Source organism: Schistocerca cancellata, chromosome 5 (assembly GCF_023864275.1).
Source record: "Schistocerca cancellata isolate TAMUIC-IGC-003103 chromosome 5, iqSchCanc2.1, whole genome shotgun sequence".
In the NCBI taxonomy this organism is placed as follows: domain Eukaryota; kingdom Metazoa; phylum Arthropoda; class Insecta; order Orthoptera; family Acrididae; genus Schistocerca; species Schistocerca cancellata.
In genome coordinates this window covers 311008856-311028447 of record NC_064630.1, presented here as the reverse complement: position 1 = coordinate 311028447, position 19592 = coordinate 311008856, and the positions used below count along the sequence as shown (strand labels likewise).

The 19592-nt window shown below is 43.2% G+C and overlaps 1 protein-coding gene across 1 annotated transcript in view; it reads left to right on the top strand.

The window, feature by feature from the left end:
• Positions 1–19592, top strand: part of LOC126188510 (locomotion-related protein Hikaru genki-like) — a 313797-nt gene that overhangs the window by 139947 nt on the left and 154258 nt on the right. The window contains exon 4 of the mRNA XM_049930113.1: positions 886–1048. Within this exon, the coding sequence (XP_049786070.1) occupies positions 886–1048 (163 nt within the window). The remainder of the gene's footprint in view (positions 1–885; positions 1049–19592) is intronic.

Below are 19592 nucleotides of genomic sequence, written 5' to 3'. Positions count from 1 at the left end.
CCTAAGGAGACGAAACAGCGGATGAAAGGCCTTTTGAAGGAATGTCGCTACTGAGAGAATTTAGAAGCCAGAACTCTGAAAACTGGTATTTGGTTTCTCAGTCAGAAAATAAAGAATACGTGCATTTATGAAAATTCAACAACTAAGTTGATTAAACATTGGTTGAATGTTTTTTAAAACTAAATAATTTCTAAAGCACCACGAAAGTATTTTTAAGACTACATCTATGATAATTGGTATCTGACTTCCCGGTTGGAAATAAAAAAAGTGTTTCTGGAAATTCAACTCCTAAGGAAGTGCAATAGGAGATGAAAATTTTTAAGAAAATTTTTCCTTATATTAAAAAAAATGTAAAGCTGAATTTATGAAAACCCTTGTTAAATTTCTCAGTTAGATACAAAGAAATATTTGTTAGGGAATCAAAGCTGCTATGGAAATACCTTCACAAGAACTCACAAGGTATGATTAACAAAATCTTTGGAATCCAGCTACCAGAATCGCTTTTCGCTCAGAAGTACATTCGGAAAAAACCTTGCTTATATGGCCTTAATTAGCGTGAAAAGCTTAGAAGGTGTTGCAACTTGTGAAAGCATAAAAATTAGATTAAATGAAAACAAAAAACTCTCCAGCCCATATGGTCTACGCGAGAGAAGCAGCGGGCGCTAAGCTAGTCTGGAAACGTAATTTCACAGGAGTAATTTATTGTAACGTAACATGACATGGGTGCCAACAGTCCACGTAAGTAATTAAGCAATACAATACTGTAAATCCTTATCCAGGAACCGCAGCTTATGGCTCTGGAGAAGGCATGGGTAGTATGTTTTTGTGTTTAGTACGTGGTGACAGCGAGCCGACGTTTCAAGGTGTGGCTGGCTGTGTGCGCAGAGCGAGAAGTCGGTGTTCCCGCACGGTGCCATGGTGACGGCGCGCTGCCGCCGGCCCGGCCTCTACAAGCTGCTGGGCAACTCGTCGCTGCGCTGCCAGAACGGCGCCTGGAACCCGCGCCTGCCCGCCTGCATCCCCACCACCATGCTCACCAACTTCACCGGTGAGTACGCTCGCTGCGGCACACTGACGCAGTCACTTTCACTGCAGTCCTACGCGTAACGTTGCCAGGCGGTATGAACTGGTACGAGCACGTTACGGGCAGTAGTAGGGAAGACGAATGATCGACTTCGATTTACTCGTAAGATGAATGTAGCTCATGTGTAAGGTGGATCGGATACAGAAAACTATTTGTGATCACCACAAGTCCTGATTAAAGAAATACTTTGAAGCAATTAAAAGATGTGCTGCCAGTTTTCTTACTGGAAGGTTTGGTTTGCACTGAAGTGTTATCAAGATGCTGTCCACCCCGATGCGCCAGCACGGTAGCTCAGCGTGTTCGGTCAGAAAGCTGGCTGGCCTCTTTAATAAAAAAATGAGTGAAAGGATCAACAACGAACTTGAACGGATGTTATGTGACGTCCGCAACGACCAAACACAACGATCAACAACGAACAAAATGCTAAAAACGGGGGGGTTGGCTACCATCTGTAATAAAATACTGAGAGAACGGATCAACGAAAAACCTGAACGGGTATCGTCCACCTGGAACAAATTCAACGAACACTATAGAGCAAAATGAGATTAAAAAAATAAGAAAAAGATAGCTGAGTGGTCAGCGTAGCGTAATGCTGTGCAAAGGAGCCCGGGTTCGAATCCCCGGCTGGATCGCAGATTTTCACCGCTCAGGGACTGTGTGTTGTGTTGTCATCTCATCCCTTTGACGCGCAAGTCACCGAAGTGGCGTCAACTACAAAAGACTTACACCAGGCGACCGGTCTACCCGACGAAAGACCCTGGTCACACGACGTTTCATTTCATCGACATTCTTAAATTTAATTTTGAACCCAAATAGTTGAAATAAATGCAAGTTCACTCGCACTTAAAGTGGAAGACACAGGCTCAATTATAAACTCAACAGTTAATCAATGAGCGAACAGACATTCAAGCAACATTAAATTAATAGGTTAATAAAATTAAAGTTCTTTAACAAGTGAAATAAATGTCATCACCTGTTACACGCGAAATTGTTAGGGCTTGTTGCAACCCGGGATACTGTGCCACCAGAGGCTGCTATCATTTAAATGGCTGTGAGCACTATGAGATTTAACATCTGAGGTCATGAGTCCCGTAGAACTACTTAAACCTAACTAACCTAAAGACATCGTACCCCAGCTGTCTGCGACTAGTGTAAGCCATGAAATGGTGTGAACGGTTTCCAAATGTCTGTGAGGCGTCTAACTGAGGCGGGACATGGGGATCAGCCCGGTATTCACCTAGTGGGAAGGGGAAAACCGCCTAAAAACCACATGAAGGCTGGCTGGTACACCGGCCCTCGTCGTTAATCCGCTGGGCGGATTCGATCCGGCGCCAGCGCGGCTACCCGAGTCCAGGAAGCAGCGCATTAGCACTCTCGGCTAACCTGGCGGGTTATTCCCGAAATTACATACTCTACATGAATTATTTTTTGTGCTGTCATTTTTTTCCGGCAGTGAAATTCGTGCACCTTAAGGTAATCAACGAAAATTACATCATCCCCACACGAGACAGGTAACGTAAGTCGGGTTGCCTATCTTAAGGTACGCGAAACATTTACCGGGATAGTTTCATTCAGCCCACCCTGTAAGTACGCGCTACAAACCGAGAAGAACTTTAATTAAACACAGCGAGGCTAAGCGTCTTGTTTGGGCGTCATTGCACAACGACCTAGTCGAGCGCCTCGACAGCGGCTTGAAGGCTCGCGTCGTCTGCTGACTGCTGACGTAACGGCGTCGTCCCGCGATTCGCCGCGGCCGTTCCCCCTGGCCAGGTTTCCGCCTAGCGAGCGCGCTTTCCGGCCGACAGCTCGGCTTTCCAGCCTTCACACACACCCATGGCCGAAGCAGGATTCGAACCTGCGACCGTAACGGTCGCACGGTGCCAGACTGAAGCGCCTAGAACCGCTCGGCCACTCCGGCCGGCGCAGGTATCCTCCACACATCAGAAGGGAGCAGAATTAATTCGCCAATTTCTCCTACAATCTACGCCGATTAGACAGCCCCCTCAAACAAAGCACTAGCGGGAAATCCGTTTATGAACTCTTTGACGAACCACAAAGTTTAAAAGAGAACAGTTCTTAAAAAATTGCAAAATCCAGAAATACTAAATGAGGATAAGCTAATCCGTACACAATTTAACTCTCAAAAACCTGCTTGTCCGACCTCAGAAAATCAGACCTGTGTCAGCCAGTAACACTAGGAGCAGAATACACAACACGTCGGTTAAAACTACTGAAGAAACTGAAAGATTTCGTCGCAAACAAAACTCGGTTGCACCAAGACCACAACTTGCAACACACAGGCGTTAATCACCGAGAACGTTCCAAACCAAGATAAAAGGTAATAAAATCCGGCAAGCTGCTAGATAACGCAAGTTGACTTCGGTGCGAGATCCGTCTTCGTCCAGTGACGACTTCCTCTATGCTAGGCGCTGCCCACAAGAAAGCTGCTATGGCGGTTAACTACAGTCGACTTCCTCCTGGCAGCCGGTCCCACTCCGATCCGCCAAAGCCGCCACGGCCTACACGCCCCTCGTGTAGCAGGAAGGACCGCGGAAATAAACCACAGGTTTGTAATATGAGGCCACTCGAGCCAACACCGAGCGAAATTATGACCCCACTCCCAGCTCTGCTCCTCAACCAACCTCACAGTCCCACCACCGAACTTAAGGCCATGTTGTCATTCAAATGGGTAAAAGTTAAAGTTTGGAAACTTTTTTTGAGACAATGAAAACAAATACAAAGGATCTGTTTGGTTACTGTGATTGATTATACTTTGAATTTTATGTTAGATTCTCAAGGGCCTTTGAGTTTAAAGTACGCAGTCAATACTACCTTACGTTTAAGGGGTCTTTACCTGACCACAATGAAATAACGTTAAATTTAACGATTTGGTGCCAACTCCCATTATGAGTTCGATTTTTGGTTTTTGACTCTATGGCCTTGCAAAAAATAGTTAACATTAACAAATTTTATATATTTAAGTATAAGCTCCCAAGAAATGTATTCACTTTTCGAGGATCAAAGGTCAAAGTTAACCCCTTCAAGACGGCGCGGTGATTGTTGCGTCGTGCACTGTGGACTTGGGCCAGTCCCGCATGGCCATGTCCCCTGTACAGCCAATTTTTCGCGCTTCCCGCGGCGCTACTCTGTCCTGCTTTTACCCTCTTAGTATTACCGCAATTATTGGACTTTATACTAGATAGGATGGTCCATTGATCGTTATCGGGTCAAATATCTCGCGAAATAAGATTTAAGTGAAAAACTACGAAGAAGAAACTTGTCTAGCTTGAAGGGGGAAACCAAATGGCGCTATGGTTGGCCCGCTAGATGGCACTGCCACAGGTAAACGGATATCAACTGCATTTTTTAAATAGGAACCCCCATTTTTATTCCATATTCGTGTAGTACGTATAGAAATATGAATGTTTTAGTTGCACCACTTTTTTCGCTTTGTGACAGATGGCGCTGTAATAGTCACAAACATATGGCTCACAATTGTAGACGAACAGTTGGTAACAGTAGGTTTTTTGAATTAAAATACAGAACGTAGGTACGTTTGAACATTTTATGTCGGTTGTTCCAATGTGACACATGTACCTTTGTGAACTTCTCATTTCTGAGAACGCATGCTGTTACAGCGTGATTACCTGTAAATACGACATCCATGCAATAAATACTCAAAATGATGTCCGTCAACCTCAATGCATTTGGCAATACGTGTAACGGCATTCCTCTCAACAGCGAGTAGTTCGCCTTCCATAATGTTCGCACATGCATTGACAGTGCGCTGACGCATGTTGTCAGGTGGATCACGATAGTAAATATCCTTCAACTTTCCCCACAGAAAGAAATCCGGGGACGTCAGATCCGGTGAACGTGCGGGCCGTGGTATGGTGCTTCGACGACCAATCCACCTGTCATGAAATATACAATTCAATACCGCTTCAAACGCACGCGAGCTATGTTCCGGACCTCCATCATGTTGGAATTACATCGCCGTTCTGTCATTCAGAGAAACATCTTGTAGCAATATCGGTAGAATATTACGTAGGAAATCAGCATACATTCCACCAAGTCTGGGGATGGCAATGTAACAAAATGAGTAGCACGTATACCTGATGTAGTAGCAGCTACGTAAGTGTTCCATCTTCATCGTCAGATTCAGATCATGATTCTCTTTCATCTTTAAAATCACTACCCAGATTGAGAGAAAGAGCTTCGCCCACAGTATATCGCTTATCTTCCATATCACTTCTAGTAGAAGCTGAGGATGATAGCATGTCACTTCAGATAAGAAACAAGGCGGGAAATGAGCAGTGCGACTCAAGCGAAACCAACGCTTTGAAACTGAATGCAACTGCATCTAGTGACTGTTGTGAACTACAGACTTTCTACATCTACATCAACATCTACATTTATACTCCGCAAGCCACCCAACGGTGTGTGGCGGAGGGCACTTTACGTGCCACTGTCATTACCTCCCTTTACTGTTCCAGTCGCGTATGGTTCGCGGGAAGAACGACCGTCGGAAAGCCTCCGTGCGTGCTCGAATCTCTCTAATTTTACATTCGTGATCTCCTCGGGAGGTATAAGTAGGGGGAAGCAATATATTCGATACCTCATCCAGAAACGCACCCTCTCGAAGACTGGCGAGAAAGCTGCACCGCGCCTCTCTTGCAGAGTCTGCCACTTGAGTTTGCTAAACATCTCCGTAAAGCTATCACGGTTACCAAATAACCCTGTGACGAAACGCGCCGCTCTTCTTTGGATCTTCTCTATCTCCTCCGTCAACCCGATCTGGTACGGATCCCACACTGATGAGCAATACTCAAGTATAGGTCGGACGAGTGTTTTGTAAGCCACCTCCTTTGTTGATGGACTACATTTTCTAAGGACTCTCCCAATGAATCTCAACCTGCTACCCGCCTTACCAACAATTAATTTTATATGATCATTCCACTTCAAATCGTTCCGCACGCATACTCCCAGATATTTTACAGAAGTAACTGCTACTAGTATTTGTTCTGCTATCATATAATCATACAATAAAGGATCCTTCTTTCTGTGTATTCGCAATACATTACATTTGGCTATGTTAAGGGTCAGTTGCCACTCCCTGCACCAAGTGCCTATCTGCTACAGATCTTCCTTCATTTCGCTACGATTTTCTAATGCTGCAACTTCTCTGTATAGTACAGCATCATCCGTGAAAAGCCGCATGGAACTTCCGACACTTATCTACTAGGTCATTTATATATATTATGAAAAGCAATGGTCCCATAACACTCCCCTGTGGCATGCCAGAGGTTACTTTAACGTCTGTAGACGTCTCTCCATTGATAACAACATGCTGTGTTCTGTTTGCTAAAAACTCTTCAATCCAGCCACACAGCTGGTCTGATATTCCGTAGGCTCTCACTTTGTTTATCAGGCGACAGTGCGGAACTGTATCGAACGCCTTCCGGAAGTCAAGGAAAATGGCATCTACCTGGGAGTCTGTATCTAATATTTTCTGGGTCTCAAGAACAAATAAAGCGAGTTGGGTCTCACACGATCGTTGTTTCCGGAATCCAAGTTGACTCCTACAGAGTAGATTCTGGGTTTCCAAAAACGACATGATACGCGAGCAAAAAACGTGTTCTAAAACTCTACAACACATATATAGGTCTACAGAGATGTAGGTCTACAGTTTTGCACATCTGCTCGACGACCCTTCTTGAAGACTGGGACTACCTGTGCTCTTTTCCAATCATTTGGAACCTTCCGTTCCTCTAGAGACTTGCGGTACACGGCTGTTAGAAGGGGGGCAAGTTCTTTCGCGTACTCTGTGTAGAATCGAATTGGTATCCCGTCAGGTCCAGTGGACTTTCCTCTGTTGAGTGATTCCAGTTGCTTTTCTATTCCTTGGACACTTATTTCGATGTCAGCAATTTTTTCGTTTGTGCGAGGATTTAGAGAAGGAACTGCAGTGCGGTCTTCCTCTGTGAAACAGCTTTGGAAAAATGTGTTTAGTACGAGGTGCATTCAAGTTCTAAGGCCTCCAATTTTTTTTCTCCGGACTGGAAAGAGATAAACATGCGCATTGTTTTAAAATGAGGCCGCGTTCATTGTCAATACGTCCCAGAGATGGCAGCAACGTACGGCAGATGGAATTTTACCGCCAGCGGCGAGAATGAGAACTGTTTTAAATACTTAAAATGGCGACATTTTCCTTACTTGAACAGCGTGCAACCATTCGTTTTCTGAATTTGCGTGGTTTGAAACAAATTGAAAGTCATCGACAGTTGAAGGAGACATGTGGTGATGGAGTTATGGATGTGTCGAAAGTGCGTTCGTGGGTGCGACAGTTTAATGAAGGCAGAACATCGTGTGACAACAAACCGAAACAACCTCAGGCTCACACAAGCCGGTCTGACGACATGATCGACAAAGTGGAGAGAATTGTTTTGGGGGATCGCCGAATGACTGTTGAACAGATCGCCTCCAGAGTTGGCATTTCTGTGGGATCTGTGCACACAATCCTGCATGACGACCTGAAAATGCGAAAAGTGTCATCCAGGTGGGTGCCACAAATGCTGAGGGTCGACCACATGGCTGCCCGTGTATCATGTTGCCAAGCAATGTTGACACGCAACGACAGCATGAATGGGAATTTCTTTTCGTCGGTTGTGACAATGGATGAGACGTGGATGCCATTTTTCAATCCAGAAACAAAGCGCCAGTCAGCTCAATGGAAGCACACAGATTCACCGCCACCAAAAAAATTTCGGGTAACCGCCAGTGCTGAAAAAATGATTGTGTCCATGTTCTGGGACAGCGAGGGCGTAATCCTTACCCATTGCGTTCCAAAGGGCAGTACGGTAACAGGTGCATCCTACGAAAATGTTTTGAAGAACAAATTCCTTTCTGCACTGCAACAAAAACGTCCGGGAAGGGCTGCGCGTGTGCTGTTTCACCAAGACAACGCACCCGCACATCGAGCTAACGTTACGCAACAGTTTCTTCGTGATAACAACTTTGAAGTGATTCCTCATGCTCCCTAATCACCTGACCTGGCTCCTAGTGACTTTTGGCTTTTTCCAACAATGAAAGACACTCTCCGTGGCCGCACATTCACCAGCCGTGCTGCTATTGCCTCAGTGATTTTCCAGTGGTCAAAACAGACTCCTAAAGAAGCCTTCGCCGCTGCCATGGAATCATGGCGTCAGCGTTGTGAAAAATGTGTACGTCTGCAGGGCGATTACGTCGAGAAGTAACGCCAGTTTCATCGATTTCGGGTGAGTAGTTAATTAGAAAAAAAATCGGAGGCCTTAGAACTTGAATGCACCTCGTATTTCAGCTTTACGCGTGTCATTCTCTGTTCAATGCCATCATCATCCCGGAGTGTCTGGATATGCTGTTTCGAGCCACTTACTGATTTAACGTAAGACCAGAACTTCCTAGGATTTTCTGTCAAGTCGGTACATAGAATTTTACTTTCGAATTCACTGAACGCTTTACGCATAGCCCTCCTTACGCTAACTTTGACATCGTTTAGCTTCTGTTTGCCTGAGAGCTTTTGGCTGCAACACATCACATCACATCAATCGAGTTTTGAATTCGAAGAATCACCTTCAGCGTGACAATGTCACACCACAGATCAGCGCTGGACATCTGCAGCAATGCAGTGCCTTGGATTCACCATCATCGCTCATCGTCCATACAGTCCCCACAGTCCCACACTTAACTTTGAACAAAGCCGCTAGATGGTGCTTAGGTCAAGCTTCCACAATAGTCGAGCGTAGTGAAGCGGAACTGTATGACGCGAGGCGGAACTGCTACAGCAGTCTACCGGATGGGCGGTACATTCACTTTCGACTTATACAGAAGTTCACCGTAGTGAAAGGATTAATAGGATCAACCGTTTTTATTTTATGCTGCAAGCAATTTTGCAAAATCGTTTCTCGAGAAGAATCTGTTTAAAGATTAAGGAAAACTTCTATATGTATTATTAATTCAGTTTCCAAAAAAGCTACATACTATTACAAATTTCTGGTGTCGCTGATCACACTACTTCTAACAATGGGCTTCATAAATTTGTTTAGCGCACGGATTACTAAACCTTTTCGTCCCAACATTCTATGACATATATACCTTTCAAAAAAGCAATAAAAATCGACCTTTCGACAATTTTGAATGAGAACCTGGCCTTAAGAGAGGAAGGCCGCTGCCACCAATCACCGCCTTTGGCCGAAGATAAATACTATTCAGAGCGTAACGCGACCTTTCGATTCGTGCTACGTCTCACTACCTGTTCGGTTAACTACAAGCTTAAACGAGTTTTTTGTCATCGGCCATACCGCTGCTGTGCCGCTCTCATTTTGTTTAGCGATGACAAACGTGAATTGCACATTGTTGAGGTCTGCAAACGCGTATACGTAAACAAATCCACACAGTATTATATTGTTCCCTGAAGTTACATAGCGAGAAATGCAGACTGGGCTGATCACTACACTATTGTCTGAGGACGAAGTGGTTGCAGGGGGTACGATGAGTCAATGAAAACCTTTTCCTTACAAACACCAAATCTACAGTTACAGTCCACATGCAACTTTGCTGTGTGTGGCGGAGGGTACTTTGCGTACCACTGCCATTTCCCCACCTTCCCTTTGTAGTCGAGAGAGTTTTGCGTGAAGAACGATTGCTGGCAAGTCTCCGTGTGGACTCCGAACTCTCTGATTTTATTTTCATGAGCTTTAGGCGAAATATAGGCAGGAGGAACCAATGTAATTGTGTACTTTGCTCGGAACGCAGTCTCCCGAAACCTTAACAGTGAACCACACTGTGATGCAGATCGCCTCTCTCGCATTGTCTGCCGCTGGAGTTTGCTGATCATCTCGGCGACACTTTCATGCTTATTAAATGAACCATCTGCCAGGCACTTAAATGTGATTTCCAGAGTATCCATGTAGACGTAGATGTAGATACTGTGTGAAATCTTATGGGACTTAACTGCTAAGGTCATCAGACTCTAAGCTTACACACAACTTAACCTAAATTTTCCTAAGGACGAACAGACACACCCATGCCCGAGGGAGGACTCGAACCTCCGCCGGAACCAGCCACACAGTCCATGACTGCAGCACCTCAGACCACTTGCCTAATCTCGCGCGGCAGATGTAGATATAGATGTAGCGATACGCGCCGCTCCTTTTTTGATCTTCTCTATTTTCTCTATGATTCCTTTCTGGTACGTATCCAGCACTGACGAGCAGTTGATCGAGTACTGATTGATAGACGGTTTTGCAAGCTGCTTCCTTTTGAGGACTACATTCCGTGATGATTGTTCCAATTAATCTCAGCCTGTCATCTAAGTTGTCTGCCATTATTTTCAAGTGGTCTTTCCATTTCAAATTGCTCTGTACGTATACCCTTGATATATTCGGAACTAACTGCTTCCATTGGTTAACTATTCGCATTCCGTAGGACTTACATTTTCACTGGGTTAGAAACGTTGCCATTGTACTGTAGTCACGAAAGTAATGCGAGAAAGAAAACAATGTAGTCGGCGTCGCATTCCGTAGCACTTACATTTGCACTGGGTTGGAAACGTTGCCATTGTAATGTAGTCACGAAAGTAATGGGAGAAAGAAAACAATGTAGTCGGTGAAGATCCAGGGCAGATCTCGGGCTCTTCATTACCATACACCAGACTTGAACGTCTGAGAATCACGCGGCGGAATATGGATTTACTAATACCATTCTCAAAGAAATCTACTAATCGTGGTCATTCGTTTCATACACACAGAACAGAATATATGCTCTTGCTCTTTTAACCTGTCTATTCAAAAATGGGCGGAGCAGTAGCTAAATCTATAATTCTTTATCGTATGCTCAAGGCGTAGCTCATTGATCTCCAGTGGAACTTGTCCACAATCAGCACCTACTCCAACGCAATTTTAGCCAGGCATGAATATTTCACGAAACTTAATATGCAGTAATCTGCACTGCAGTTAAAGCTAAATCATCATAAAATTACAGCAAGAAGCTATTTCCGAAACCCTTGCTACTTGTAGAAAGTCAGGCAAACCAAATTAAGATACTGTAGTTTTAATTCTTACCGGATTGCATCATGGCAAAAGGTACGAGTCCTTTTCGTATTTTCCGCGAAAATGATAGCTAAGTATTTTCGACTTAAAAATAGTATAACGAGCATTGTTTAATTTTGGTGTTTATGGCAGCTGAACACATCCGGATGTTGGGCACCAAAAGAAGTACACAGACGAGTAAATGGCCTAGAGTGCTCTTAGTATACAAAACAATATTTTGAAAATAAGTTTCCTACGTATCTAAAATGAATGTTGATGTTAGTGGATTTAGGAGTCACTACTTACGACAGTATTTGTACTTTACTTAAAAATCAAGCGAAAACAAGGCTCTTCAGCGAGTAGTGGAGAAAAGCATTTTCAAACCAAGTACGATAAGCAGAAATAGTATGGATACACTAAAATCACAACACATTGCCATGCCTGCCCGCCCCCGGTAGCTGAATGGTCAGCGCGACGTAATGTCAATCCTAAGGGCCCGGGTTTGATTCCCGGCTGGCTCGGAGATTTTCTCCGCTCAGGTACTGGGTGTTGTGTTTTCCTAATCATCATCATTTCATCCCCATCGACGCGAAAGTCGCCGAAGTGGCGTCAAATCGAAAGACTTGCGCCCGGCCCACGGTCTCCTGACGGAAGGCCCTAGTCTCACGTCATTTACATTTTACCATACCTAATACGATGAAGGAAATCCTTTGGCATTCAAAACAGCTTGCAGTCATCTCGGAATAGTTAAATATAGGTCCTGTGTGATTTATTCTCGCTACAGTGTAGTGGACAGACTAGGTAACGATTATGGCTGTGGATTTCGATCACAATGTAGACCACCACTTCTGGTGACTTTGGGCCAGAGGAGATCCAAAAATTTACCCTCACAAAACTAGTCCCCAACGATGCGAGCTGAATGAAAAGCGGCCCTGTAGCCTTGGAGACAGCCAACAACAATGGCCAACCAACATTGTACAATTTAATGCACCTGATCAGCCAAAATGGTCACATAATCCTTGGCAGTAATGCGGCCTTACTGAGAAGCCGTGGCCTCCATAGAACACCACCGACTCTGAGTTATCAGTCTCCTGACTGGTTTGATGGGGACCGCCAAGAAGTCCTCTCCTGGGCTAAGTTCCTCATATCAGAGCAGCACTTACAACCTACATCTTCGATTATTTGCTCGATGTATTCCAATTTCTGACTTTCTCTACAAGGGTTTGCTCTCTACCGCTCCCTCTAGCACCATGGAACTCATTCCTTGAAGTCTTAACAGATGTCCTATCCTCCCGCCCCTTCTCCTTGTCAGTGTTTTCCATACACTCCTTTCCTCTCTGATTCTGCACAGAACGTCCTCATTCCTTACCTTACCAGTCCACCTAATTTTCAACATTCATCTGTAGTACCACATTTCAAATGCTTCGAAACCTCTTCTCTTCCGGTTTTCCCACAGTCCACGTTTCACTGCCATACAATGCTATGTCTCAAATGTACATTCTCAGAAATTTCTTCCTCAAATTAGGGCCTAAGTTTGATACTAGTAGAGTTTCCATGACCAGGAATGCTCTTTTTGCTAGCACTAGTCTACTACTGATGTCCTCCTTGTTCCGTCCTTCGTATGCTATTTATCTGGAAAATTATGAGAATTTCTTAACTTCATCTACTTCGTGACCATTAATCCTGGTAAGTTTCTTGCAGTTCTCATTTCTATTACTTCTCATTACTTTCGTCGGAATTACGTTCAACCCATATTCTGTACTCATTAGACTGTTCATTCTATTCAGTACATCCTGTAATTCTTCTTCACATTCAATCAGGACACCAATCTCATCAGTCAATCTTAACGTTGAATCCTTTCGCGTTTAATTTTAGTCCCAACCTTGAATTTTCTTTAATATTGTCATTGCTTCTTTCATGTGTGGATTTGTCAGTAGCGGCGAAACACTGCGTACCTTTCTTATACTATTTTTAATCGGAACGCTTCACTCGCAGTCTTCCACTCTATTATTCCCTCTTGGTTATTTTTCAGATTTTTAGCTTACCCTTTTTTCTCTCAGAATGTCGAGCATCAAGAACCACTTGAGATGATCGAATGCTTTCTCCAGGTCGACAGATCCCATGAACGTGTCTTGAGTTTTCGTTAGTTTTGCTTCCATTCACAAATCGCAACGCCAATATTGTTCCTCCTGTACGTTTTGCCTTTCCTAAAGACAAACTGATTATCATATAACAGATCGTCAGTTATCTTTCCCACTCTTCTGCACAATATTCTTGTAAGCAACTTGGATACATGAACTGTTAAGCTGATTTTGCGATAGTATTTTCACTCATCGGTCGTTGCAATCATGGGAATTGTGTGTATGATGTTTTCCCGAAAGTCTGATGCTATTTAGATAGCCTCTTACATTGTACACATCAACATGAATAGTCCTTTTCTTGACACTTCCTCCAATGAGTTTACAAATTCTAATGGAACATCATCTAGCTCTTCTGCCTTATTTGATCTCAAGTCCTCCAAAGTTCTTTTAAATTCAGTTTCTAAACCAGCATACCCTATGTATCCCCTTCGACTCCCTTTTGTTTATTCACCAAGACAAGTCTTCCCCCTCCTGCAGGCGCTCAATGTACTCTGTCCACCTAACCGCTCTCTCCACTGCATTTAACAGTGCAATTCTCAGTACGCTCGTAATGTTACTGCTATTGCTTTTAATTACACCGAAGGTTGTTTTTACTTATATGTATAGTAAGTCAATCCTTCCGACAATCATTTCTTTATCGATCTTCACATTTCTCATGTAGCCATTTCGCCTTAGCTTCCCTGCACTTCGTATTTATTTCATTCTTAACTGACCTGCAATTCAACATTCCTGAATTTTCGTGAACATTTTTGTACTTTCTTCTTTCATTGATCAACTGAAGTACCTGCACTGTTACCCATTGTTGCTTTGTCGTTACCTTCTGTCCACCCTGATAACTGAGTGGTGCCGGCACGGTAACTCAGCGTGTTCGGTCAGAGGGTTAGCTGCCCTCTGTAATAAAAAAAAACTGAGTTGATGGATCACTGACGAACTGAAACGGGGTCCGCCCCGAGCAGATACAACGAACGGAAACGAACAAAATGAGATTAAAAAAAAAAAAAATGTGGTCAGCGTGACGGATTGCCGTGCTGCGGACCCGAGTTCGATTCCCGGCGGGGTCGGGGATTTTATCCTCTCAGAGACTGAGTGTTGTGGTGTCTTCATCATCATCTCATCCCCATCCGGCGCGCAGGTTGCCCAGTGTGATGTCTAATGTAATAATACCTATACCAAGGCGGCCGGACCTGCCCCACAAGGGGTCTCCCGGCCAAACGCTAATTTTTTAGTTACCTTCTTTCTGCCTATTTCTTTCTTTCCAATTTCTGTGATTGTCCTTTTAGAGATGTCCATTCAACAAACCTGCCTACTGAACTACTAAATATTACAGTATGTATATCCTCAGACAACTTCAGGCGTGTCTCTTCATTCCCTAGTACGTCAATATCCCACTTCCTTACGCATTGATTCTTACTGGCTAGTCGCTTACAAATTGGCCTGTCCTTCATACTTAAGGAAGAATGTATTATTGCAAGTCAAAAGAAAGCAATTACTGACACGTATGAAAAATACGAAACTATCACTTTAATAAGTCGCGACTGCAAAATACTAACATGAATTCCTTACAGACGAATGTTAAAACTCACAGAAGCTCTGACCTCGGGGAATAACAGCTTGGATTATGCTGAAATGTAGGAATACTGACCTTACGAATTATCTTAGAAGGTAGGTTAAGGAAAGGGAATCCTATGTTTCTAGCATTTGTAAACTTAGAGAAAGCTGTTGACAATATTGACTTTTTGAAATTTTCAAGGTAGCAACGGTAAAATACGGAGAGCAAAAGACTATTTACACCTTGTACAAAAGCAGACGACAGTTATAAGAGTCGACGGGCATGAAATGGAAGCATCGGTTGAGGAGGTACTGAGATAGTATTGTAGGCTATCCCCAATGCTATTCAGTATGAGCAAGCATTAAAGGGAATCAATGAAAATTCTGGAGTAGAATTAATGTTCAGGAAGAATATATACAACCTTTGAAGTTTGCCAATGATATTTCTGTCCGATACAGGAAAGGACTTGGAAGAGCACTTTAACGGATTGGATAGTGTCTGGAAAGGAGGGTATAACAGGATTACGACCGAAAGCAAAACTAGGATAATGGATTGTAGTCTAAAAATATTAGATGGCTCTGAGGAAACGAGACACTGAAAGTAGTAGATGAGTTTTGCTTCTTGGGCAAGAAAATAACTGATGACGGCCGAAGAAGGAAGGATATAAAATGTAGACTGGCAATGCTAAGAAAGCGTTTCTGAGGAAGAGACATTTGTTAACATATACTGTAGACTTAAGTGTTAGGAAGGGTCCTGAAGGTATTTTTCTGTAGTGTAGCCATGTATAGAATTGAAACATGGACTGTACACAGGGTAGACAAGAAGATAATAGAAACTTTTTAAATGTGATGCAAAGAAGAAGATTTGGTGGGTAGATCACGTAACTAATGAAGTGGTTCTGAATAGAGCCGGGGAGAACAGAAATTCGTGGCACAACTTGACTAAAGGAAGAGATTGGTTGACAGGACACATTTTGGGACGTCAAGGGATCACCAATTTGGTATTTGAAGTATGTATGGAGGGTAAAAATCGTAGAGGGAGACCAAGAGATGGATACAGCAAGCAGATTCAGAAGGACGTAAGTTGCAGCAGTTATTCAGAGTAAACGAGGCTTGCACAAGACAGAGTAGCATGGAGAGTTACGTTAAACCAAGCTTCCGGCTGAAGACTACAATAACAAAAACTCTCAATCATTAATTAACTGCGATTTGCGTCATCTCCTTTTAAGTACTGAATTACCCGTTCAATATCCTCATATATTTCCACTATCTTTTCATTATTTGCTTGCGGCGTTGGCACGTATACCCGAACCGTCTTTGTCGGTTTGGCTTGCCGTCGATTCTGATAAGAACAACCCTATAACTGAACTGTTCACAGTAACTCACTGTCTGCTCTAATTTCCTATTCATAATGAATCCTACTCCAGTTCCAGCATTTTCTGTTGCTGTTGACATTAACCTGTACTTATTTGACAAGAAATCCTTATCTATTTCCAATTTCACTTCACTGACCCCCACTATATCTAGGTTGAGCCTCAGAATTTTCCTTTTCAGATTTTCTAGCTTCCCTGCCACTTAGAAGTCTGAAAATCCACTCACCGACTCGTATAATATTATCCAGTCGTTGGTTGTTCAGTCATTTTCTCACGGTCACTCCCCACTTTGCAATTCCCTCCCTCCCGGAGATCCTAATGTGGGACTAGTGAGGAATCTTTTGCCAATGGAGAAATCATCATGATCACATGCAACATTATGTGTCTTTAATGCAGTGGTTTCCATTGCCATCTGTGTCCACATGCCGTTGATCAGTGCTGATTCTTCCGCCTTTAGGTGCAGTTTCTACCCCAAGAGCAAGAGAGTGCCCAGAACCTCTGCCTGCTCCTTCACCCTCTCTGACAAGGCTGTTGACAGAATGAGGGTGACTTCTTACGCCAGAAGTCTTCGGCGGTCTTTGCTGGTGATTTTTATGCAGACTTTAACCAATGGCGGGATTCGAACAGTGGTGGGGTTCGAACCCGGAACCAAGGACGTTTGGATTACTGATCAACGACGCTATCTCTAGATCATGGGTCATGTAAGCCACGACATGACTGTCCAGATCATCATCTAACCCTTGCCATGTTTCACCCTTGCAGTGTAAATCCGGCTAGAAGTTGGAAACAGTGTGAAATGAGACCCATCCGACCTAATGACTTTCTTCCATTGCTCCATACTTTTATAACTTCCGCACTACATTTGCCTGTTACCGTGATTTTCATCACTGCTGGTTGGGTTTCGACTAACTGCTCACGCTGCAGTTCCAGTGAGGACGAGGTTCAGTTCTGCAATGGACAAAGCAGTTGGCTTTCTCTTATCTCTCGTCATACTCCTCTATAATAATGGTTTGTCATGATTACTCAGCAAGTACTTTCGTAAGCGTTGCGACTTCGCGGATGATGGTTTTCCACTTTCGCTGTAAGCGGTGTAAATCTTCGATCGGTCCCTCCTGAGACACCGAACACTTCGGCTACCCGATTACAAAAGCACCCGTAATACTAGCACCAACTAATTGCCAACGTTCGAAATCACTTAGGTGGGACGTAATGCACACGCAATTACACAGAACACTGTTCTGAACACAACTGACACTGGAAACGTATTAAAGACGTTTCACAATTGTTGTTGGTAGCCAAATAAAATTGCGCAACCTCTAGACTTGGCTAGCATTTACATTTATTTTCAAACATGCATTTCGCGCGATGTTTCCAAATTTTTATCCAAACCTTTACTTACCTCCATATCATTGTCTTATCTTACTTTCAATTTTTTTCTATACTGTAATCTTCTTTAAATGATTATATTCCACATTTATACTCCTACATTTATTTTCAAACATGCATTTCGCGCGATGTTTCCAAATTTTTATCCAAACCTTTACTTACCTTCCAATCATTTTCTTTTCTTACATTCAATTTTTTTTCTATACTGTAATCTTCTTTAAATTGATTATACTCCACTTTTTCAGTTAACAGTGGACAATTCTGATTAATATTTGATTTCTACATCGTGAATTGGAAAACAAAATATACATGGCGGTCAGAAACAGTCTGGACACCTCGTGAGAGTGTCGCAGCAGAGGCTGTGTTGAGAAATAATTGTTAAGAAAGAAATACTTTGCGCCGCTTCCGATCGAATTAGCATTGACGTTAGCCGAAGAGGTCGTTTCGCACACAAATTCAAGCACTTGCACGAGGTGACATGCGATAATGCACGGAGTCCATGGATTTATAGTTTTTGAAATCCTCATTACTAGTGAGAATGTGCCATCTTTCGAAAGTTTGTTCAGTTTGAGGAAACCAAAAGGAAAACACGTTTTGTGACACAGTTTCTGACAGAACGCTTGAATTTGCGCTCGGAACAACCTGTATGGTTAGTTTAAATGCTAATTAAATCGGATACGGCGCAGCATACCGAGTTTTTTCCTTAACAGGTACTTATCAACATAATCTACCCTGCTTTTCAGACTGTTTCCGGCCACAGTGTATATTTCTTGATTACAAATTAAAAAGAAATTTTTGTCTTTAATTTACGACACAACGTTCTCCGACAGAATACTATGCGGCTCACCGTGCGTCACGTGACGATACACCCCGACTCGGCGGGCCATCTGTCACTGTATGTCGCCTTTTCTAGTCGTAAGCGTTCCAACCCCCAGGATCCGAAGGTTCCAAAGCAATAGAGCCGTCTCGCTGCTCTATAGAGCGCTAGTGCGAATGGCGCAGCCTTATGTGTGTGGCTTGTAAAGGCTTTCATGAATTTTCCTTTTAGATAGCTATCATGCGTAGAAAGTTTTGGGTCCCTGTAGCAGCGTATGACTGATCGTCATTTCGTTGCATGTGCATCGTAAATGCCGAGAGAGTGGTACGTTTCCCTCGTCCTACTACTCCTCAAGTCTTTTTCGAGATACAATGGACCTCAGAGACCTCTACGGCATTAAATGTACTCCAAGAAACAGTTTTATCCATGTACTCGTCTTATTGTGAAGAAGATTTGAAAAAAAAATTGGTTGTACTTCCTGCAAGCAAAATCTTTGCCACCGTTTGGACGTAGATAGTAAATTGCCAAGTAGAATATTCTATTTATTTACTTATATCAAATCACAAGATAAGAGTTATCAGATCTTCCCTTAAATATGACTTTGAGTACTATGGGTCTTAACATCTGAGGTCATCAGTCCCCTAGAACTTAGAACTACTTAAACCTAACTAACCTAAGGATATCACACACATCCATGCCCGAGGCAGGATTCGAACCTGAGACCGTCGCAGTCACGCGATTCCGGACTGAAGCGCCTAGAACCTCTCGGCCACAACGGTCAGCTCCATTAAATACAAGTAGATAACTACCTTTAGATGGTTATCGTTGTAATATATGAGCTGTATATATTAATGAGCGTAACGCTGAATATACGATATTACGGAAGTCCTAGTCTCACTGATTTTCTCTTAAGAAGTGTTGTCATAACGTGATGTTCCTGTTGAATGGGAGTAAAAATGCACGTCAGCCATACAACGGGATCAGACATGGAGAAGATGATCACTGATCTGGGGAGAAACGAGGAATAAAAGTGTAAAGTTAGAAGATGGAATCAGATAAAACGGAAATACATACGGATAAGGAAAGCATGGGCAACACTGACAATGTAAGAGAAACACTGGTTCGCTTTTGATCAAGAAGAAGACAGTGTGGCCTCTATATGCAGAAAAGGAAACT